This window comes from Gallus gallus, chromosome 4 (assembly GCF_016699485.2).
Source record: "Gallus gallus isolate bGalGal1 chromosome 4, bGalGal1.mat.broiler.GRCg7b, whole genome shotgun sequence".
Classification (NCBI taxonomy): Eukaryota; Metazoa; Chordata; class Aves; order Galliformes; family Phasianidae; genus Gallus; species Gallus gallus.
In genome coordinates this window covers 42,471,354-42,490,891 of record NC_052535.1, presented here as the reverse complement: position 1 = coordinate 42,490,891, position 19,538 = coordinate 42,471,354, and the positions used below count along the sequence as shown (strand labels likewise).

At 35.9% G+C, this 19,538-nt stretch overlaps 1 protein-coding gene across 1 annotated transcript in view; it reads right to left on the bottom strand.

Annotated features, from left to right (window-relative positions):
* GALNTL6 (polypeptide N-acetylgalactosaminyltransferase-like 6) overlaps window positions 1-19,538 on the bottom strand; it is a 429,682-nt gene that overhangs the window by 272,271 nt on the left and 137,873 nt on the right. Inside the window, exon 2 of the mRNA XM_420520.8 lies at window positions 8,215-8,323. Coding sequence (XP_420520.3) covers window positions 8,215-8,323 — 109 coding nt within the window. The remainder of the gene's footprint in view (window positions 1-8,214; window positions 8,324-19,538) is intronic.

Sequence of the window (19,538 nt, the reverse complement as noted above, 5' to 3'; positions counted from 1 at the left end):
GGTTTCTTCATTTTTTATTTATTTTCACTTTTGTGTGGAAAGGAGGACAGATTCTTTCATCTCCCAGATACCAACTCACTGCCAGTGTGTGGGGGGTGACTGTGTCACATAACATAGCTTCCTTTTGGCTATGGCTCCTTAAAATGCAGTATTCCCAAAGCTTTATTTGATGAGACGGTGTCTATAAAGCAAATCACAGCAAAACAACCTTGTTTTTCTGCTTTTTCAAATATATTGACAGGATGTCAGACAAATCACTTCACCAGCCCAATAACTTTCCTGTCAGCTTGTACAGTGAAAACAGGAAAGAAAACATGGAAAGTTTTACATATATTTAAGTCATAATTAACATATTTAAGTCATAATTAACATTGAGACAACTAGACTGGACACTTAATTCATAGCCTTAAAAGAAAGTTATGAAAGGACAGTAGGCACAATTTCATTAATCCTTTTTAGCAATGACTATTCTATTCAACTCTATTCCTGGCCTTTTGAAAGCCAAAATACTAAAACATACTCTGAAATTGTGTTAGTGAAGTCTGTTATGTACCCTGCCAAACACAAGAAAAAAGACCTAGTTTTGCAATATCAGGTCAAAGAGAAGCATATGGGTAATATTGTAAAGCAATACATTATTCAATATCTTTGAGGAACCTTAGCAATTACAAAGTTCAGGCAAGCACTACATGAATTTCAAAGTGTCAACAGCTTTCTGATTTCTTGTGAAAGGCTTGATTGTGATTATCATCATGATTGTTCTAGATGATAAAGTCTGTAACACACAAAGTTACTGAATACTGTGCAGGCAACGAACGTGCTGCACCATCATACTTTGCTAATTCCCAGCTCCTTTCAGTACTATGTAGATTAGAAGGGAATCATCCTCTTTTGGGCCTTTTGACATGAATTCAGGTCAAAGAAATGCCTTCTTAAAATTTTTAAAAGAAACAGTCTTTAAGGCTGGTTTACAGCAGCTTATTTTATGTCTTAAGCTTAAAAGGTGACACAAAAGCAGTAAAGAAAATCTGTCTTTTGTCATTCCTTCTGAACTGAAAAGTATGGCATTGATATGCTGTAACTGCTGTCAAGTACTTGTTCCAGGTCTTTTGCCACAGCTTAGTCAGGATGCATTTCCCCTTTCATTGAATTGGGACTTTCAGAGCAAAACAAGCAACAACTGGAAATTGAACTACAAAAGAAAGCAATGTTTCTTTGTGCCACTGCGCCAAGATATAATTGCTCTGAACTGACAAACTTGATAATTTTAACACGTATCACAAGAGACAAGTCAACTCAATTTAGATGGTCTGTAGAGCTCTCCCTTCTTCTTTTCACTCAAAGATGAATCCATTCTAAAGGACTCTCAGTTGTTCAATTCTTTTTCACTTCTTACTTCCAGGCAGGCTCTGTTTTAAACCCCTAAGTATTACACATTCACCAACACAACTTCATCACTAATACTAATGCGAATCCACTGGTAATAATATACTTATCCTTAGTCCTAAGGATAAGTTAATAAGTTAAGTAGCAGCCAGGATCTGCTTCTTGGTGTTCTCTTTTGATTTTATTTTGCTCTAGTTTGTTTGCTTCTCCCTCCCCCGCCCCCCTCTCATCCCCTATCCTCGGAAGCACTGAGAACAACATGCAAATACAGCAAATGCAAGGGGTCTGAAGAAGAAATGGAGAAGAATGTACCTAACATCAACCACAAGAATTGCCCAAAATCTTTGCTTTGAGTACTGAAACCACTGCTTTCCACAAACAGTGTTGTATTTCTGGCCTCTTCTATAGCCATACAATAGAAGGCTGCAACTGAGGTCCTGTGTGGGTTCATATTACACCCCAAATCTCTTAACTAGTATTGCGAAATGTCATTTCACAATCTGAGGAAGCAAGATTGTTGTCATCCAGGAAAAAATCAAGCAAACCAACCCTGTATTTTGCACATACCAAGTTTAAACTTCTGGAGATTACATCACGGAAAATATCTCAAAATTCAAACCAATACTTCAGAGTATAATAGCCTTATTTATTCTTGGTGTCTGGTTTCAAATTTATCTCGCTGTTTTCTGTACTGTGTCCAAACAACTAAGCTTGAGTGAAAGAATCAGATCTTAGTCAACAGCGCTTTATATTTTACAGTGCAGATGGTTTTTTCATATGTGAAACACTTTATGTAACTACAGTAGATCGTAACCATCTTTTCCTTATTATACATTCTTTATATGCCATTTCCTTTACAAGCAATGATTAACATTCAATTCGAGAATTTTTTAATCATGTCAGACTTGCATTAAGATAAACTGATGAACATTTTTCCCTTTTATGAAACAATACATTGTAAACTGCAGGAAGCAAACTCATGATTAATGGTATGAACTATTAGGCTATGACAGCTTATCAGGACCTTGGCTAACACCACAGTTCCAATTATACTGCAAATTCTCAAATTCTTTCTAATGGGATTGCAAGTTCAGAAGCCTAAATTAGATTTAGTAAATTAATTTAACATACAGTGTTGACAGACTTCCAAATGTATAATCCCATCTGAAATACAGGATAAGTAAATCAGTGTTTTAGTACATCTTTTTTCCCCCACAACTTTGACTATATTTCTGTGCATAAGTACCACACAACAAATCTCTTCCTACCAAGTAGGGAATTACATTTAATGTTGCTATCTGTATGATGCTGACTAAAAACTTCCAGAGACACTCTGACACCAAGTTTTCCTTTGAAAAATTATTCTGAGCTTAAGAATAGACACCATTCAAAATAAGAAGGATTAACCACAGAAGTTTTGTGGAATTATTCTATCTCATTTCACTATGAAGGACATTTGAACAGAAATGATGGGAAAAAAAATAGTCACCAATGAAACATTGCTTTAGGTCACACAGAAGTCAGCTCTCAGGTATTTGCTACTTTACACTGATGCACAAAAGCACTCTCAACTCCTCTGCCTCTATTTAACATGAAACCCCAGGCATATGGAGATTCATGCTATTACTATTTTCATCACATATACAATTCATTTCCTTTTCAGGCACTTGTTTAGAGTGTTAAAGTATCTTTTTTTCAGTCTAGTTTTGATTCCAAGTTCCAGCTTCTGAATTAATATAAATACATAGGAATCTTTAGCCTGAGATATATTGTTCTACAATAAGACTAATCTGTCTACACAACAAGGACAGTTGCTATCAGCCTATGCTGTCTATATGCTTCTAAGTGAGCATCACCTTATCTGAAACGTGGGAACTCGGGTGAACCAATCTGTATGAAATGTCTGCACTGTCGCATGTAAAGGTCAAGATCTTTAAAATACTTTTCTCCTGACCAAGATAACATGTCAAAGATGCAGAAAAGCAAAGACTATATGGAATATTGGCAGAAATTATAACTTCTTTTTTTTCCCTTCACCTAAGTTTTCTGCATGCTATTTAAATAAATAAATACGAGGAAAAAAAAAAGACTGTGTGTATGACTCAGTAACTGCTAGGATAATGACTGGGTACATTGCAGAAGTTTTTCCTCTGAGATCTTATTAACAGACAGAAGCAATATAGCTCAACAATTAAACACAAAATATTGACAGCTGAATCTTAAAAGTCACTTTATTAATTCCTTAAACTATTTCTTTTGAAGGTGCATATATATATATATTTTAAAGTAGGTTTAGGGCTATAAACACAGGTCTTTAGCAGTTACCATTCTTTTCTAAATTTGCCTTCAATTGCTGTAAGTTTTCCATGCCCTTCATAGATTTCAATCACTTTAGCACACACATGCAATTAGTCAAAGTATAAGGGAAGAAAGAAACCAAGTGTGTTTAAAGGGCAGATTTTTGAAATATTTCCTTCACCTAACAATGTGAAACAGAAACTGAAAAAAAAAAAAAAAAAAAAAGGAAAAGAAAGAAAAAAAAAGGAAAAGAAAGAAAAAGCAAGCTCCCCTAAGGAACTTCTGGTATGCAATTTTTCTACGGCACTTTATAGGTTATTAATTTCACAAAAAGAATTAATAAAAATTATTCAGAAATTAAGCCTTACTGTTTGTTTTCCCAACAGTTCACTGCTTGAAAGTTTCCATTTTTCTTTTCCTCCAGTTTCCCTTTTGAAGTGCTTAACCATGGGTAAGCTATCACTCATAGTTAGAAACAGCTATTCAGGATCAGAAATAGCACCGTATTCACACAAAAATGTTCAATCTATACCTCTAAATACCTAAGAATTACACATATAAATTGTTTCTCTTACCTGAAAAGGGTTATAATTCATCATTAATGCTATTACTTCTAATTGATGAGTACACACAGCAGAGAACTTATTGATAGAAATAGATGTAATAATGGAATAACAATGACATTGACTGATTCACTAAGACTCTGAATCTTACCCAGGTATAAAGATAGCAGTGAAATCAACAGAATTTCTCATGGATCCTTCTGGATTACTACCTGAGGTCTTCCTGGCACTCTCTTGTGAATTTCATACTTTATGGGAGCATTCAGGGCATATCAGGTTCCTAGTTCTTCTTAGAAAGCCAGGAAAAGCAGTGGTCATTGCACGACAGTAGTTGTCATGCTTCTACAGTGAAGAACTTGATAGACATCAGTCCTTCCCAGACAACCAGAGGAAACTAGGGCAATGTCTGGTCAAGTAAAAAGATGTGTAGAGTTAGTAGCTGATAAATGGGAATGCTAGGGGCTTCAGCATCCAGGATTTCTGCTCTGTTCAGAGATCCTGGCAGCCTTGCACTGCTCTGATACCACCACTATAGCCACAGCAGAACTAACATGCATACTGATAGCTATCTAGGTTTTTACCACAAGTTGCATTTACATTGCTAACTGTAATGCAAGAATTCTTTCATATATATGTAAGACAATATTTACCACTTGCTGAAAAGAAAAAAAGACAGATAGAAGATCTGCATTTGTTTATAGTTCTCATAATTTTAATGTAAATTAAGCATATTCTTCATCAAGGCATGCCATAAGATGAATTTCCAGAGGAAAATAAATTAACAGAAAGAGCCTTTAGTTGAAATGCTGATTTCTTGTCAGAAAGATGGCATGACATATCAGCTCTAATAAAGTCAGTTTCTCTGCTTAGCACGTTCTGTTCCCTTCCCTACCATTGTTATATCTGATTCACTGAATGGGCTACTCCAGAAATGGAAGCAATAAAACTTCTGAGTTTTTCCTTCCTGAAGTGCCTATAAAAAACATATCACCAAGAATTAGCTTTTTTTATTTTTTTCAAAGGTGAACTTTTACATTCATTTTTCTATATTTCAATCACTGGTTTTGAAGTAATGGAAGAATATTATTCAGAGAAAAATGGAAGTGATTGGGATGTCTGAATAAAATATCTTTAATTTCACTATGCATATTCTGTACTGATGAGCAGTATGTTAAATACAAGTCATTAAATGCTCCCTTCTGCTTTTGTGTAAATCAGGGCTTGGATAACTGGAACTAATTGGCTATCTTTCCTTTTCTAACAACAGTACAGCAATTAGCTGCTTCTGCAACTTTCCATCACGTTTCCTCTATTGATTTGTTGCATTCGCATATCAAAACCAACAAAGATTCTTAGAACTTCCTTTAAAGTTTTATTTCTGCTCACAGATATTGAAAATATTGAAACATTATTAAAAACAAGCTCCAACGAAAACAACAAAATTATCTGTAATAAAGATGTACTTCTAGCACTTTTCCAACTCAAAAAACAAACAAACAACAACAACAACAACAAAAAACAACACAAGACTAAACATGATAGTACAGAAAATATTCAATTAACTTCTCAAAATCATTCTACGAAAGTCATTGCGGTCAAAGAATTACCAAGCTTCCAGAAAAAAATAGAAATTTTCTGTAGGGTTAATCTACAACAACGAGTATAGGCTGAATGATTTATCTGTATCAAAATCTATTTAAGTATCCAAGACAAGCAAGAAAAGGCAAGTCCTACAAGGAGAGGCTCAGGGTTGCCCCGGAGAAGAGGAGGCCAATCTGCTCCCTGCAGATTCCTAAGGAGGGGAAGCAGGGGGAGGTGCTGGGCCCTGGAGCTCTGCTCCTGGGAAGGGACAGCTAAGATGAGAATGACACAAAGCTACTCCATGGGAGAGTCATGGCACACCTGGGAACAGGTGTACAAGCTGCTTGCCATTTTATGAATCTATGCAACCGTATCAGAAAGATCATGGCAGAATTTCAGAGAAACCTGTGTGTAGCCTGCTAGACCTTGCTGCGATGGGCAAAACTGATAGCAGTGCAGTCCCATATCACATGCTAATTTAGAGATTTTTACTAGGTACAGAAAAAATATGGCTACTGAACAAATAAGCTTTTGAAGAGTTATGTCTCCAAAGACTGCTTTGTATTTTTGCCATTGGTAAGAAACAATACCTTACAACATTCTTAATAGAGCTAGAAAGCATTACCTCTTTTCAAGACAAGAAATCAAGACTCTGAGAAAATTAAATACCTGTGAGAAAACTGGAAATTCAAGTTAAATTTATGGACTTTCAGACTGCTGCCTTAATTACAGGCCAAACCACCCTCTTCCAGTAACTTGCAAGTACTCAGATAGATACAGCTAGAAAAGCAGGATCATTTATCCAGAGTCTGGACAAAGAGTGGAGAGCTAAGCTCTATTCCAGCTGTATCAAATATTTCTCTAAGGACTTCTACATGCATACTGAGTCTGGCTAGGATGGGCGTAATATTATTCAAAGCAGCCTCTCTGCTGTTTTTTGAATCTGTGACTACAACAGTGTTGGTAACACACCAATGTTTTGACTATGTACTTGCACAGCCTCAAGGCTTTTTCTTTTTCCAACAAGTTGGTTAGTCTGGACAAGAAGTTCAGATGAGATTCAACTGACAACTGACCCAAAAAGATGATTATGACTGTCATCTGGATTCAGTTATAGAGGTATTTTGAGGGAGGTGTTGACAGCCATCTGACAGTTGGATCAAGACAGAATGATTTTTTTTATAATAGTAGATTGGCTGTTATAAAATAATGACTTTCAAACACTGATTAAGGTGCAATTTAACTACAGTTTCCCTTCCGTCCTTTTAAATAAATTCATCTTATGCTGAATAGCAATAAATTGTACTACAAAATTACAAAAAAAGATTGTTCAGTCTAGAGAAGAGGAGGCTCAGGGGAGACCTTATTGCTCTCTATAACTACCTGAAGGGAGGTTGTAGTGAGCTGGGGGTCGGCCTCTTCTCTCGTGTGACTAGTGATAGGACTAGAGGGAATGGCTTCAAGCTGTGCCAGGGAAGGTTCAGGCTGGACGTTAGGTAATACTACTTCTCTGAAAGGGTGGTCAGGCACTGGACTGGGCTGCCCAGAGAGGTGGTGGAGTCACCGAGCCTGGTGGTGTTCAAAGAGCATCTGGATGTTGTGTTGAGGGACATGGTTTAGCGAGAACCATTGGTGATGGGCAAATGGTTGGACTGGATAATCCTGTGGGTCTTTTCCAACCTTAGCGATTCTATGATTCTATGAAAAGACTCAAATCTGAACATGTTCCTATGACAGAAAGAGGAACTCAAAACTTTGCACATATGGCCTACAACACATGAAGGTACATTAAAATTACATTACTTTATGTAACACATTGTCCCTCAGTTCATCTGCAAATACAATTTGCTTCCATTTCCACATCATTTTAGACTGTCAGAATGAAGTAGCGTTAGTGTAAGTAAGACTAAAAGACTGGATTTCAACAGTGGTAATAGGGTCATTTGTATTGTTATTCCAAACATAACCCTGGATATTCCTGACAGTTCTAAGTACTTGGCTCAGATTTTATCCACTGATTGAAAGACAATTCAGCTTCAGTTGTGACACGTGTCACCAACACTTTTGCTTATATTTGATTACAGTATCACAAATGATTTCAACATGAAAAGTATTCTGTTATTAAATTTTTGCCTATTTCTTAGCACAATCATATAGCTATGAGCATTCAACACGTTATTTCTATGTTCACTTAGTTATTTTCAGATATATGGTATTTGTCTTCGTTCTGACCGTTCTGACTCCTTAGTTCAGATTATGTCCTTGTGACATGCTGCAATCAAATACAGACTGTTACAATTTTTTTAGTTGACTTAAAAGAAAGAATGACCATATGAGGAAAAATAAACAAATAAAACACTTAAACTTGCTCTGAACTTAGGCATACCTGAACGCATAGCATCTTTTTGAATACTTTCATAATCGTGCCAATCCTTCCTTTTCAGTCCATCAGTCCAGGTGAACAACTGTCCATCTCCCAGCCCCAATGGAATTGTCTGTGAAAATAATAAACGAAACAAAAAAACCCCACAAATAAATATACACACATATATATGGTTTCCATTATCACAGAACAATATTTATAATATGCCACTAGTGGGCAAAACATTCCATTTATCCAGTGCAAATATTGAACCTGGACTCTGGTAAATGAAGCTACTCTGCTAAATACTGCAAGAAAATTATGAATTTAGGTGGTTTTTTTTATTAAGTAATTAATTGAAGTACGTTGAACATATCTGTAATATTTCTAACTCCAGTAGTGGCTTGCTATGGCTGGTTGTCAAGAAGTTTATGAAAGTTAAATGGACCACTAAAACTGAACAACAGGTTGTTAGAAATGTCTCACTCTGCAACAGATGAAGCACCTCTTGTTTTTATTAATTTTTATATTTGCTTAATTCTCATTTGTGCAAGGTTAGAGTTATTGTTAGTCAGCACCTTCCAGTATTCCCCTCTAACTCTGGGGTTTTCTGGAGTAGCCAATGATGAGTAATTGCTGATCGCATAAAGCCAAACTCATTGCCTCAGAGAAACAGAGCAAAGAGACTCTGGAAGCACTTAAAAATCCTGTAGATCTCTTTGTGGTAAGAGATAATATATTAAAAAAAAAACCCTAGCAAACAAAAAAGCTCTCCTTTCCGGACTCCAATTTCCTGGGTCAAATTTAACTTTTGACAAATGTGGTTAAAAAAACTGCCAACAACTCTGATAAACAAGACAATTTATTGCATCTGTGCTGAAGAAAGGAAGGAAGAGATTCGTAGCTGCTTAGGAGTAACAAAGTTTCTCATTCTGCTGATTTGGTTTGAATCAGTAAGCTGTGCAGAATGAAGGGCGTATGTATAATGCATACTGCAAATGTTTTTTAAGCATGTTCAAAGGATGTGTGAAAACATCTGAAAAGCAATTCTTTGGAAACAACATTTGACCAGCATTCTACTAAGAAATATTTTGAAATCTCTACAAAAATCTCATGCACATGTAAGAGCAATGCACTGAATGTACGATACATCCTCATGTATGCGATACGTGAACCAACCAAAGATTGGACTGATTATTTTCCTTACTGATTTTGCCCCACTAGCAGCACAAAATGTGAAGATATTCAGTGTCACCAATGCAGTTGTCCCAGAATTTTCAGATAGGATTTCCCTTTTTAGTACAGCCAAGTGTTTGCCAAGGTAAGTGATGTGGATCTGGTAGTTGAGAATTCTCTAAAAAGTAGGTCCCAGTGCCTTCAGAGTTGGGAGTAATGCCAGGAATGCTGGGCAAGGCAATGTACCTCAAGCAAAGTATGCTAGAAATCCTGTCTGGCAAGATCCATGTGAAAAAAACTATTTTTTCTTAGCTGATATTTCTGTGAACCTCCGACAATCAAGGCTAAGTGTTGTGGGCTTGGTGCTACCAAATCAATCCTTGAACTACACAGAAACATACCTCCTATTCGGTTAGTGTGACCTACTTTTTTAGTTTTAATCTTGAAGTTAGGTAACCTATATCACATACCACCTAAAAGCAATCCAGCCTGTTTTTACAGCTTTTTTGCAGCTTTTGCAGGCATATTCCAAGAAAATCTTCTTTTTTTCACATACTAATATACATCAGAAGGTCACATCTGCAAGAAGAGAAGAACCACCAAAGATATTCTGATAAAAAAAACTATTTCATGCTATCAGGATATATAACCTTTTGTGACCTTGAAATTAACTTATTAATTCAAATAATTTTTGTGTTCAAACAATGCAAATGTTTTAATAGTAAACAGCTTGCTTCTGAAAGTCAGGAACACAAGACAACACGGGCAGTAACAGATTTTTTCTTTGCATTTGATTCTTGTGCTCATCCTCCTAAATTAGCACTTGAAAGCACATCAACTGGTTCCCTTCAAAGTGAGGCACAGACTGGCTCCAACTAAACTTCTGTCTCCTGTCAGTAGTGGTACAGCTGGAGTGAAACTCCTGGTCCTATGAATTCAAGACTATCATAGCTACCAAAAGCAGGATAAACTTCAATTTTGTGACCCTTTATTCCAGTTCTGGCCTCTTTTCCTGAGAACAGTGATTTAAATGACAAATTTGCAGCACACTGAAAATAAGCTGAGTAGTACAGTTAGCTGCTGGTTTCCTGTCACCTATGAGCAATTTGATGCAATATTCTTTAAAAATATTAATTACTTGCTGTTTCTTTACCTGAAAATACTTGCAAGTCTATTGTACCACAGGGCTCTCTTGTACATATAACATACTGACATAAATTATTTAAGTAAAACGAATCTAACAAACAGATAAATCCGATTACTGTGCAATATATAAAGAACAAGCTGAAGTCTTATGGCTCTTATTTTGGAAAACCTCCATCTCCTAAAAGATGAAACAGGAAAGTTTCAGCCCCAAAGTACAGTGTTGATGCCACCAGAACATTTTGATCAAAATTAATACTTTTAGAGAAGCCAATACCATAGCAAACATCCTTTCACTGTAAGGGGAAATTACATACAACGTCCTTGCAAGTGGCTTCCTTTGAGTGGCATTCAGAGAGCATAACCTCAGTAAGAATTCTCAGGGTGTCTGAACACTGTGGTCCATAGAGAGATCAGACTTCATGAAAGTTGCCCTATGCACACAACTTCTGCCATGAGCATGGGACATGGCTTTAGGAATGGCATTAGGAATGGCTTTCACAGTCAAACTCTCTAGAAACAGCAAGAATTTTGCAGTGAAAATCCCACTGTTTGGAAGAAATCATAACTGCTTTCAGTCTCTCAGCTAAATATCTCCATTGTCTGCATAAAGGAAGCATTTCTTCTCTCTTTTTTGATATTGCTAGATTGCATTACAAAAAGAAAGCATTTGGGAAAAACAGTTTCACCATTTCACTTCTATGTGTAAACAAGATGCATTTTGAATGACCCTCAAACAGAATTTCTTCTAAAAGATTCCTTTGTAAAACTCCATTTAAGTATGCACACAGCTTCCTTGTTCCTGATGACAGTGACTGGAAAAACCCACATTTCTCAAGCATCTCTAGACAGCAAGTAGGAAAAAAATGTATTAGTAGTCCCTTCATTCTGACCTTAGCCTTCTTCCTCTGTACCCACTGTTTCTATTTCTCAGTGCTATATCCTTCTGGATACTTTGATCATTTGCACTATTTTGCTCAGTACTACATTATTCTGGAATCTTGTATAATTTACATTATTTTGCATCAAACTGGAACAAGCTCTACACAACCGGTTTACCCATGGCCCTCCAGACCAGTTTTCATTTCAAGCATCCCTCCAGATAGGCTGCCATGGTTAAGTTCAAAGTCTGACCAGCAAAGACTGGATTCCATATTTTTAAAACACTTTTCTATTTTGAGAATATACTAGGTGAAATCAGGTGAAATTCCTTCACATAAAATAAGGCCACAGATTCATAGTAATGCACAAAAGCAAAAAGTGCTTGATTTTCACTCTTTTCCATTAGTTTGCCTTTAATATTTTCATTTTGTAAAACTGAACATTGAATTTTTTTGAACTGATTTTAACAAATACTTTGGCAAATTAAACATCACAACTACCTCCTTGGAATTTGTGACCAGTTGCTTACTAGCTTGTTCAAAAATTCTTAGCTAAACAAAACTTTAGTTACAGGTATTCTTCAGTGATACATCATTACATCAGAATGAGAAACCAGCAGAGCAGCTAAGTTGAAACATGCACAGGTATTTTTCCCCCAAAACACCTCTGTAAGTTACTCACAAATAGTGCAGTAGCCCCTTCAACTTACGAACTGCTTTTATCATTGCAGCACTATTCTAATAGCAAAAATCACTCTGCATATGTGGAGCTGGATTGTGACTGGCTGTCAAAAAAATACTAAAACAATTTATCATCCAACCATTTGCTACACCTAGTATGCAGCTGTGAGTTGCACAGTCTTAAGTGTTTCGGATCAACAGGGACCATCCACCTACAGCAACATTACATACAACATCTGCCTTACTATTTCATTTTTACATTAACCTCAAACCTTTGGGGGATGCAAGACTGATATGCTACTACACAGACTCAGAAGAGTCTTCTCCTCTAGAGAAGTTTCAACATCTGCTTCAATTAAGGAGAATATGATGAACCCCCAAAATAGCACAATTATCAAAAAAAGCTCACTCACAGACTATTAGATTCCTCAGAGGGGAAAAAAGATTCTCCGCTGTGACATTTGAATGCTCAAACTCAGAAACAAGAGCCTTCATTGAATAACTCATTTATTTTTAATTTCCCTCTGCAGAGGCAGACAATTAGAAGGGTCTGAGGCAAAGGAAGACACTATATCAATGGAAATACACCTTTCTAAAAACTACAAGGGATAATTACAGATTCACTTTGAGGTTGAGGATTTACTCTCTAGGCTCCAGGGGTTATTTTGCAGAACACCAATATACAATCAACGACTACATTAACAAAACATCAAAAAAGCTGATCAGCAAAACCATTTCCAATTGTTTAATGAATTTCAGGAACAGAGGCACTTGTAACTGCTCAGGGAAAGATGCACATGGGAAAGAAACCCGGTAAAGAAGAACTGAGATGAGACATTTCCACAGATGTTTCAAGAGAAGCATAAAGACAACCACTGTTCGATTCCCCTTCATTCTCTAAATAAAAGATTTTGTATAGTGTTTGTAAACAGTGTTGTATAAAAAAGACAACTCATTATTTTTTCCATACTATTAACACAGATAAATCTCAGAATGCGCTGACCAACTACTGACTAAAAAGGACAAAAGAAAACCACAAAACTCACTGAGCAATGGAACTCATTCACTTACCAGAATAAAGTTAGATATCACTTTTCAAAGTGACAGAATCACTGGATATACCACCGTATGTCTATTAAGAATTTGTATATAACTACTGCCTTTTAATCACTTAGTTCTATTTTTAATTTGTGTTTTAACTTTTTTTCCAAAATACAAATCTAAACCACCATCTAAATCCCTGACTTCAAGCAATGTAATATAGAATTGAGGACATGATGTATTTCATCACATGTTCTTATTTCCTGCGCCATTTACTTGTTATGCCACAGCAAATAAGTGTTCATTGCACTGACATTTACATTAGTTGAAATAATTAGCCCAGCACATCAAAAAAAGGGCAGCACTTGATTTACTCTGTGACATCTGAATAACTCAAGGTTATTTCATTTTTGAAACACTTACATCAGACTTTCTGTGCTCTCAGGTTCTAGAGTATCAAGGACAATCATGTAACATCATGCTATAAATTCCAAGTTGAAGTTTTTAATAAGGTTATTTAGAAAATGCCAAAACCTCCTTATATTTAATGACTGAGAGATTTTATAGATGGGTATAAAAGCTGTTATTGTTGCACTATAGTTATGTTGATAGAGTTGCAATAGTGCAGAAAAGAAACATAGCAACTTCATATTGACCTGGACTATGCATGCTTGAGCAGCAGGTGAATGAGAACTCTGTAAGGAGGCATTTGCCTATCGGAGAGATTTGACTTATGCCAAACCATGGAATATTTCAGTTGCCTCATAATATGTATTGGTATGAGAAGATTTACAGCTTCTTTAGCACAGATATGGTCTTGCATTAATCATTCTTGGATTTTGCATCCAGCATTCCTCAATTAAGAACTTGAGGTATGCAGTGACATTCAGGAAGCAGAATTTTAAAGAAATATATTTTAGAAGTTAACAAGACAAGCGTTCACAGACTCCTACTAAATTGAATATATCAGGTGATACCCTAACAACAGTTCTAAGCTCTGCCACTCTGATTCATATTGGGAATACTTTCCTACAGAGAAAGAGAGAAATATATATACACACACACACACATATATACACAGAAATATGTAAGTATTCATTATTTCTTTAAATATCTAACACTTCTAAAGTAACTATTATTACCTCTTGAGGGACACTTATCTGTTTTGTCATGTGAAGAATGAATTACATGTATCAGTTTTTATTATTATAAAAGAGAATCAACCAGAAAGTTAAAATTTTTATTTACTGATTCGTAAGAATCATATAGGCAGTGCAGGAAAAAGTATTGAAATTCCCCAAAGAATACAGCTGAGTGGTACAGAAGAGTATTAAGTAATTGTCCTGGGCATATCAGAGTATGTCTCACTGGATTTTTTTGTATTTCAGATAGTGTGCATCGCCTTTTGCCTTTTCAACTCAGCACCACTAAGAAAGGTCTGCTCCCTAAGTCAGGTATTTATACTCAATGGTATGATGCCCCTTGCCCTTTTATTCTTGAGGCTACATAGAGCCACTTGAGGCTACACAGAGGCTGAGGCCTCCCTTCACAGAATAGATGCTCCAGTCCCTGAGGAGGGGCCAGGGTACATCCAGCTCTGTGGGGCAGGAGACAGAAAGCAGAGCTCCAAAGGAGTTTGGCCACCTTCCTGTCTGCTGACCCTGAAACACCACAAATTGCCAAGGGTGACCTACAAGGCCTGGTAGCGAACCTTGGCTTTCCAAACTGCTGGAAGATAGGAGGTAGGATCTACACTGAAAGGCTAATAAAAGAGATCTATCAGAGAGAGCAACTCCCATCTCTTTCTGTCTAGCGATTTTAGCTGCTGGCAGGCATGCTCAGAACACCCCAATAGCTAGAACAACCCAATCCATCTTTCTTAATTTCTTATTTTCACTCTTCTCAATTCTAACTTTACAAAAAGAAACCAAACTCAAATACTGTAAGCCTCAACGACAGCTCCAAACAAACTAAACCATAGTGTGCTCATCCCTCAGTCATTTTCCCTCTTGCACTTTCTGAAGTGCTTTGCCAGAACAACAGGGTAAGCGTGCACAAAGCCTGCATTCCACACTCAACTATTCATTTTCAGCAACTTTAATAGCATACCTGAAGTCACATTAATGTTGTTTATCTTTAATGAGTGACTCTTTCAGAATTTATTTTCACAGCAAAAAACATGAAAAGGTCTCAAAGAGTCGGCAGGATTTTTGCCAGCACAGCTATTGGCTATTTTTTGAAGAAAAGTTTCTGTAAGATCCCTTTGATGAACAATGCAAAAGATGATTGTGAGTTACTCGTGAAAGAATTTACAATTCAATGGGTATTAATTGCTTTTAAACATGCATCACCCACTTACAGGAAAATGTCAAGTTTGTACTTCATACAAACAACCTTTTCTACTTAAAACCAAACAGTAATAACAATGTCCATGCCAAAGGTTCAGACTGTTAGTAATTATGCTAACTTATAAAGCTTCAGTTAAAAGCAGGAGAGAGAGAAAGATCTGTTTAAAGACTACCTGCAGTTTGCAATATTGCAGAGATAAATAATAAGGATATGCTGTTCACTGACATTTGAGATAAACATATTTTTCCTCATGTTTAGAATCATGTGTGTAGATTTTCACTGTGGAGAAAATCACGCTGTTTCATACTGGCCACTTTACCAACTCAAGAGAAAAAGAGCTTGCTTAGGATTCAACTGTCAGGATTTTAAGAAGGAAATTATTCCTCACTGTGAGGTATCCACATGTGGTGGTGATTAATACTCAGATTTCCTTATACTAACTCACATCTAGAGTCATTTGTCTTTTTGAACTTATAATAAAAGCACATCCTCTCTAATTCCTTAATATTCACCAAATACTGAAAATATTTTAGAAACTGTACAGAATGAAGCAATTACAGTACAGTCAGGCAATTGTTAATGAGAAAACTAACATTGTCTCATGCGACAACAGATATTTTAGAAGTATTTTCTATTTTTCCCCCCTTTGGTGCACCTTGTACTTCTAAAAAAAGATCATTTTATTCAAGGGTGTCAGATTTTTCAAATCTCTGTGGTGCAGCTGATAACAGCCTTGCAGCAAATTTGATATTTGTGACCTAGTAGACACAGCAATGTTAAGAAAAAAAAGCAAATAAACCCTACCATTTATTCCTTAAAAAAAAATAATAATAATAGCCTAAACTGAGAAATATTTTCAATGGAAGTGGATTTTTTGCATATTCTGGTGTAATAGAATTCTTGTAACAGAAAGGTCAGATGCAAAAATTTATTTGAGCCAAACCTGAAATCCTGCATAAATAAAAACGTTACAGAAATTGAGTTTCTGCTGCAATAGAGATAGTATATTCTATATTTTTGACTGCAGTGTAAGTTAAAACTTAATTACCTTCTCCGAGAATTTGTAAAAGCTAATAGCCTCCTATGACTACATTTTTAATTGTTTCAAAGAAGACTAATATTTTTAATGAGAACTTTCATGATCTTTAAATTCTAATCTCTATCCCATCCCTATAAATTCCTATACTATGAAGCAGCCTCTGCATACAGATGAAATACAGTATCTTTTTACTTTATACATTGACTGAACAATTTACAAAATAATCTAATTAAAATACAAGTTCTTTGTTGATCCATGCAACAAAAGAATTTGTATTTCAATAGCAGTGATTTGCAGAATATTCAAGTTTTTGGCAATGTCCTACAGTGTATATGGAGGAGGAAAACATTTCACAGTGTTGCTGAGTGCCAAATAGCACTCATCTGTTTACAAATATTCCAGATTTTAGGAAGTAAATTTTTATTAAAAAACAAAAAAGTGAAAAAACAATGCTGCTACTATTAGAAACCTCATCCTACCTGCAAAAACACCCACCAGCCCAAGAATTTGGTAAGATATATCAAATAAGATAAATTATTATCTTGGAACTTCCAATTTAGGTTATACTGAATTAAAGAAAACAGAAACTTGTTTGATTAACAAAGGTAACAAGCCCATGCTGAAAAAGAATTGTTATCTTGCATTTTAAAGAAGACATTGCATCAAACTAATCAGCTCAAATGGCAGCACATTTGGTTCTCCATGCTCCACTGTATGCACCATCACTTTCTCTTGAAGAAATCTATCCTTATGTTGGCATTGGGCAGAATTTTCCACCGTCTAACAGATTTTCAATCAAACTCCACAGACCGCTGCAGAAAGTAAGCTGATTAAACAAAACTGACAGGTATGCAATTCTTCTTCAACATCCTTACAGCAGCATGAAGCTGTCCTCTTTCAGAGTCTGGAAGCATGACAATTTTTGTGTGAAGTCAGCCCTGGTTTCCCGAGGCTCATGGCAGCCTGGCAGTTGATCCCAAAATGATCAAGTTCAGAACTAACGCAGTTTTCAATGGCTGTACACGGTCATAGATTATCATGTGAGAAGTTTAAGATCCAACTACTTCTTAAAAAGATAAAAAACAGCTCCTAGGCTATGAGCCACGGCCACTGTTCCACCTACATCCCCCTATCTAAAGTTACATTACATTTTATCCAGCTCTACCGCCTGCCTTTAATAAACTGGTTTTCATTGTTTTTTTCATCTCATTATGTTTTCTGCATCCGACTTTGGGCCTGTTCCATCTGCAATCTCAGAATCCTTTCCACTCATTTCCTTTCTTTTCTTCTAAATGTTTTTAAGTCAACCTATTACAGCTAACTCTGTAAAAACTAAAATAGAGATTTGATAGAAAACCTTAGTTTCTCATACTCCTTTAGCACAAGAAAAAAAGGATTTCAGTCTTTCTACTAGCTGAAAAATAACTGTTGAATGCAATGAGCTTCTTAATATATTAGAACAGACTCTGCTTCTTTAACTGAATCCAGTTAATTGCAGGTTAATTAACACTGAGCAAGATCTGAAGAATCATAATACTAAGATATATGGCAGCTTCAGTTGCTTTTTTGTTTGTTTGTTTGTTTTCTAGCTAAGCAAGAATAACAACAGAAAAGGTGCTGTATACTTCCATTCTTGAAATGCTCAGTCCTCATAATTACGAAGACATACTGTGAATGCAAAATCTGAGGAGCTCACAGAAATGATGTAAAGCAAAGGAATGGTACACAGTTACTAGTGTCGAAGCAATTTTATATGCTTGGACTTTGTCAGTGCTGTATTTCATGATGGAATGGAGGCAAAATTGGCAATATTTTAATTAACTCCATAGGCTGTTAGCTCAATTCTTAATATTACAGAAGCGCAAATAATAAGAAAAAGGCACCGTCTAGATCTTTTTCCTTTCTTTCCCTTTCAAACTGTTTCAATTTGTTAAGTTTATCATTTTTAAATGGGTCATCCCAGATAAAATAGACTAGTGATGGACACGTAACAATTTTTGTTAATGATACTCCTTTACAAACAGAAATTAGCACAGTTTCTAAATTTTTTAGGTGAAACATCTGCATTTTTTTGGTAGTATTATAATAAACATGATTATTTTTGAAGTAATAAGATATAAAGTCACAATTGTTACATTAAAAAAAAGACAAAGAACATCTCATTCGATGTATTCTACTCTAACTGTTAACAGTAAGACTGGGAGAATACTTTCTACTCTAAGTACATTAGGAGAGGGAAATTAACAGCCTGACCTAGAAATCACAACTAGATGATATGGCCACTTGTATAACCTTTGCTCAGGCAAAATCATCATTAAACATACATAAACAATAAAAAAAAAAACAAAACCACAACACATATCTTAAGTCAAAATGGCATTCCCCCATACCGTATAAAAATTAGGTTTTCACAAAAGCTAAAGTAAAAGCAGACTGGCTATTGAATCATCATGCTTACTTTTGTTGAAACACCAGAAATAAATTCACTCCTATAGCAGGTATCAAGCCACGTGAAAGCGCGAAATTCATTCACAGAATCATAAAAATATATCTGGAAGCTCCTCTGAGAAATAATCTTGCCTGACCTCAAATCAGGGCCCACTTTGCCCACAACACTTCCTTGAAGTATCTAACTAATATGCCCTTACAGACCTCCAATAGCAGAGATTGCACAATCTCTCACAGCGATCTACTGACAAGCTTCATTATTTTTGCAATTAAAACACTTTCCCTTTCATCTAACCTGCATTACTTGCCATAATTTAAGGCTTTTATTTCTTTGTTCTTTCCACCAGGGACAGGAATAACGTATTTCCTTTCCAGCAGCTACATCATGGACATGAAAATTATTTTCTCCTCTAGACTAAACATACTTATTTTTATCAACTTCTCATCTCTTGTCACTGACCCTAGGACTATATGAACCTTTGAAGAGAGCAACATTATTTTGTTAGTAATTGGATCAGACTAAGACTAGGAAGTATATACTGCTTATTAAAACAAAACAAACATAGAGACACGTCAATACCAACTGGACT